This window comes from Octopus bimaculoides, chromosome 11 (assembly GCF_001194135.2).
Source record: "Octopus bimaculoides isolate UCB-OBI-ISO-001 chromosome 11, ASM119413v2, whole genome shotgun sequence".
Lineage (NCBI taxonomy): Eukaryota > Metazoa > Mollusca > Cephalopoda > Octopoda > Octopodidae > Octopus > Octopus bimaculoides.
Window position 1 is genome coordinate 54,911,865 of NC_068991.1, and position 4,261 is coordinate 54,916,125.

The following is a 4,261-nucleotide window of genomic DNA, read 5'->3' on the forward strand; positions in this document are numbered from 1 at the left end:
CTAAAAATCATATCTTCACATTTCAGAGAAAATAATGTCTGAGTATAAAAAATGAAAATGCTGTGAAACAAAATCTTAATAATGGATCTCAGCAGGGTGATGATGGAACAGAATCAATAGCTCACCGGGTAAAATGCTTTACATATTGAGTTCAAATTCCACTGAGGTCACCTTTGCCTTTCATCCATTCAGGGTTCATAAAATAAGTACGCTCACCGGGTAAAATGCTTTACATTCTGAGTTCAAATTCTACTAAGGTCGCCTTTGCCTTTCATCCATTCAGGGTTCATAAAATAAGTACCATTTGAACACTGGGGTCAATGTAATTGACTTATACCCTCCTGCTGAAATTGCTGGTCTTGTGCCAATGTCTGAAATCAATATTAGATCTCAGCACAGTAACAGCAATCACATCAATATCTATTATTTCTTTCAACATGGTATTTTAAGTGAATCCAGATTAGGAGAGGAGAGTCTTGCAGTGAAATGCTTGTAACTGGTTGATTACAAAACTGATTTGACCCGAGACACTCAAATCATCTCAGTCGATGTACTTTGACTTGTACTATCACCATTCACAGTGGTCCCTTGACACCCAACCTAAGCCAGAGTGACATGACCTTAGGTCAGGTAATTTACTGTACTTAGGCAAGGAACATATATTTCTAACACTTTTTAGACTCCTACAGAAACCCAGAACTATACCTATGATCAAAGGCATTTCAATAACATCCAATTCTTTTAAGATTGTACAGGGTGAATTTGGCTGCTATTTCTAGCAGGCTGAGTGATCACATAGAAGCTTGCACTTGCTTCATCAGTTAAGCAGCTATGAGCAAGGTTGTGGTGACAAGATATAGCTATATGCTTAAGACATCTACTTTGCCAACAATATTGTCTTTGGGTTCAGTCCCACAGTGTGGAACCTTGGTAAATATCTTCTATAGCTTCAGACTAAGGAATTATGAGTGAAATTTAGTAGATAGAATCGGTATTTCTATGAAAGACCATAATATATGTATCACACTGACACTATTTAGGCAGCAGTGATGTGTTTCTAGTACGTCCAGGGATTCCATTGGGTTTGGGAAAAACTGAAGATGTTGAGTTTCGGTGATTAGGAGATGAAACAAAATTAGGGGACAATTCTTTTATCAATGAACCATCATTTAAAATCCATGATTATTTACACCCATCACATATCATTGACACATAAAAGGGCACCCAGTACACTCTGTAAAGTGGTCAGCATCAGGAAGGACATCCAACTGTAGAAACTAAGCTAAAACAGATGGCTGGAGCAGCTTACCAGCTCTGGTCAAACTGTCTGACCCATGCCAGTGTGGAAAATGAATGTTAAATCATGATGATCATGTGAAGTAAAGACAAAGGTACACGCTTCCTGCAGTTTCCATCTGCAAAATCCACACACAAGGATTTGGTTGGCCTGGGCTGTAGAGGACACTTGCCTGAGATTGAACCTGACACTACATAGTTGGGAAGCGACCAGGAGTTTTCTAACAGTGGAGCAAAAGACAATTTTACTTTCTAATTTTCTGTGAATGACGTTTGTAAATACCAAAAGAGAGAGAGAGAGAGACTTCTAATGTTGCTGTGACTTGTATCTATAACACGTTTTTGAAGAGTGGAAACTTGAAATAGTTGTCCACAATGCAAATAAATAATAATCAAACAACTATGAAGGAGTTTAGAGAATGGTAATTAAGTCAGATGATATTAGACAAGTAAAGTAGTAAGACTTTCAACTAAAGTACCTGGAGGCAGTTTGCTGCTGGCATTCAACTGAAAGAAAATGATGGGAAGATTTTTGTGGAATAAAGTCCATCATCTGGGAAGGAAAAAAGAATAGGCGTATTTTGGGGATGAGGGATGGGTAGACAATAGAAGATTGCAATGATTCTTTTTACTTGATTCAGTCACTGGACTAGGGCAATGCTTTGAAGGATTTAGTCAAACAACTCACCAAGCTACTAAGTCATGTAGACATGAACAAACCAACACCAGTTAAAAAGCAATGGTATGGAACATACATATATATAAATACAACAAAATTTGTTTTTATATATTAGGATTCCATACGAATATTGGTTGGACAGCTCTACAAATCCAGTCATTTAAATATATTGTTTTATATTTGGAGACGATCATTTTTGCCAATAAACATATGCACTATTTGACTTTCACTGCAGTTTTATTATACAGTGAAGAAGAACAGATAGTCATTGAATAGGTCACAGAATGTGTGACAAAATAACTAATAATAATAAAGCTGAAGTGAAAGTCAAATAGTGTGTGTGTTTATTGGCAAATTGACTGTCCCCAAATATAACAATATCTGTTTCAACACACCATTTCCCATCAAGAATCTTGCAGAACAAATACATAAACAGTTCTATATTTAAGAGATGAGGAATTATGTACATTATTTACGTTTGATGGATATTTGTCCTCATCTTGTTTGTTGTTAACACAACATTTCAGCTGATATACCCTCCAGCCTTCATCAAGTGTCTTGGGGAAATTTCAAATCTGGGTTCTCGTTCCTAAGGTATTTTTCGATATTATTATTATTATCATTCAGGTCACTGCTTGGAATCGAACTCGGAATCTTGGGGTTAGTAGCCCGCGCTCTTAACCACTATGCCATATGCTTGTGGGCATACCTTAGGAATGAGAACCCAGGTTCAAAATTGCCCCAAGACACCTGATGAAGGCTGGAAGGTATAACAGCCAAAACGTGTTAACAACAAACAAGATGAGGACAAATATCTGTCAAATGTAAATAATGGAAATACATAAACATACGTTATTTTCTAACTAAATACTTAACCTCTGTTCCAAATTACATTGTGTAACATGATTTTTGTCTTTGGATAGCAAATGTTATTTCGTATTTGCTCACCCCTAGGAAGTATGAAAAATGGCTAATATTTCCTTCAAATTTTGCTTTTGTTATGTTTATTCAAATCCCAAAGAATCCTTGTCAACACCTGATTATGATGCTCCCCCACTGCTCCTGCTCATGATCAGAGATGCACATATTGTCAGCCACTAAGTTACATGCTCAAGTGGTTAAGGTCAAACAAGTAACAAGTAAATCTGTGGTATTGAGCAGAATATTTGCTATAACAATATTTCTGCTTCAGCAACTCAGTGCTGAATCTTGGTTGAAATGTAATGCAAAATAAATCAGTTTCAAAACATTGTTGTCCAGGTCACAAAAGCAAAGTTTAAAGGGAATAGTAGTCATTTCCTTTGATTTCTAGATAGAAACAAATAGGAAATAACACTTACTGACCAAGGACAAAAATAAAAATTTTGCTACACAGTGTTATTAACTGATCAATGGAGAATCCAAGAGGCTTCAAGAGAAAAGAAGTTGCATAGATAGTTACAAATTCTTAAAACAGAAACATTTACAGTTTCCCTTCCTGCCTAAAAACAAATTGATGAACGAGGTTCATTAGAATTACACTTAAGGATAAAATTGTAAACAAATAACAATTTGTCATAGCAACAGAATCGACAACATTTTAATAAGAGAAACTTGTTCCACCATAGTATCAAAAGATATAAAGCTTAATCAGTCCTTCCTGACCAGCTCTTGAAAAATAACTTCTTGGTAACAAGTCAGATTTTCTGTATAAATAAAATTATGTTCATAAGCAAAAAACCTTTGGTTTAAATTTATACTTTAATTGGTAAAGAATTAAACCAATGTGTGTAAAGCAGAAATCTCTTTCAAATTAGATTTCTTGTTTAGAAGAGTTTATCTGCTTTCATTTGCTTTTATGAACTTTAATATTTGAAATTGTGCAGTCTTTGTTAAGTGAGATTTGCACTTCTCGATCAATTAATACAACATTCCGTCGGCACTGAAAACAAATATAAGTCCTACGTGGTTTACGTGTTGGTTCTGGATGAGATAGAACCTGTGCTATCAACGTCATTGGTACAGTCTCAGTATTTGAATTTTGTTTGTCATTCAACTGATCTTCATTGGAATTGTTGATGGAATAAACCATTGCTGTAGGAGGGAACGTTTGCATTGGAATTCGGATTAATTTAGTTTCTTTTGTCATGGGAGGTTCTTCCATGTTAATCAGCTCTTCCTGGGTCATGTGGCATTTCACTCGTTCTTGAAGATCTGGAGGTAACTAAAAAAAAAATTCTTTTGTTTTAGAGAAGTAGGTTAAAAAGTAACAAAAAAAATCAGACAGTATATACAAAAAAAAAAAAA

The 4,261-nt window shown here is 35.3% G+C and overlaps 1 protein-coding gene across 3 annotated transcripts in view; it reads right to left on the reverse strand.

Moving 5' to 3' along the window:
* Window positions 1–3,525: 3,525 nt before the first annotated feature.
* The window catches only part of LOC106868413 (tight junction-associated protein 1), a 23,072-nt gene continuing 22,336 nt past the window's right edge, over window positions 3,526–4,261 (reverse strand). For all 3 annotated transcript variants that reach the window (XM_014913655.2, XM_014913656.2, XM_052971857.1), the window contains one exon: window positions 3,526–4,178. In XM_014913655.2, the coding sequence (XP_014769141.1) occupies window positions 3,801–4,178 (378 nt within the window). In that variant the 3' untranslated portion in view covers window positions 3,526–3,800. The remainder of the gene's footprint in view (window positions 4,179–4,261) is intronic.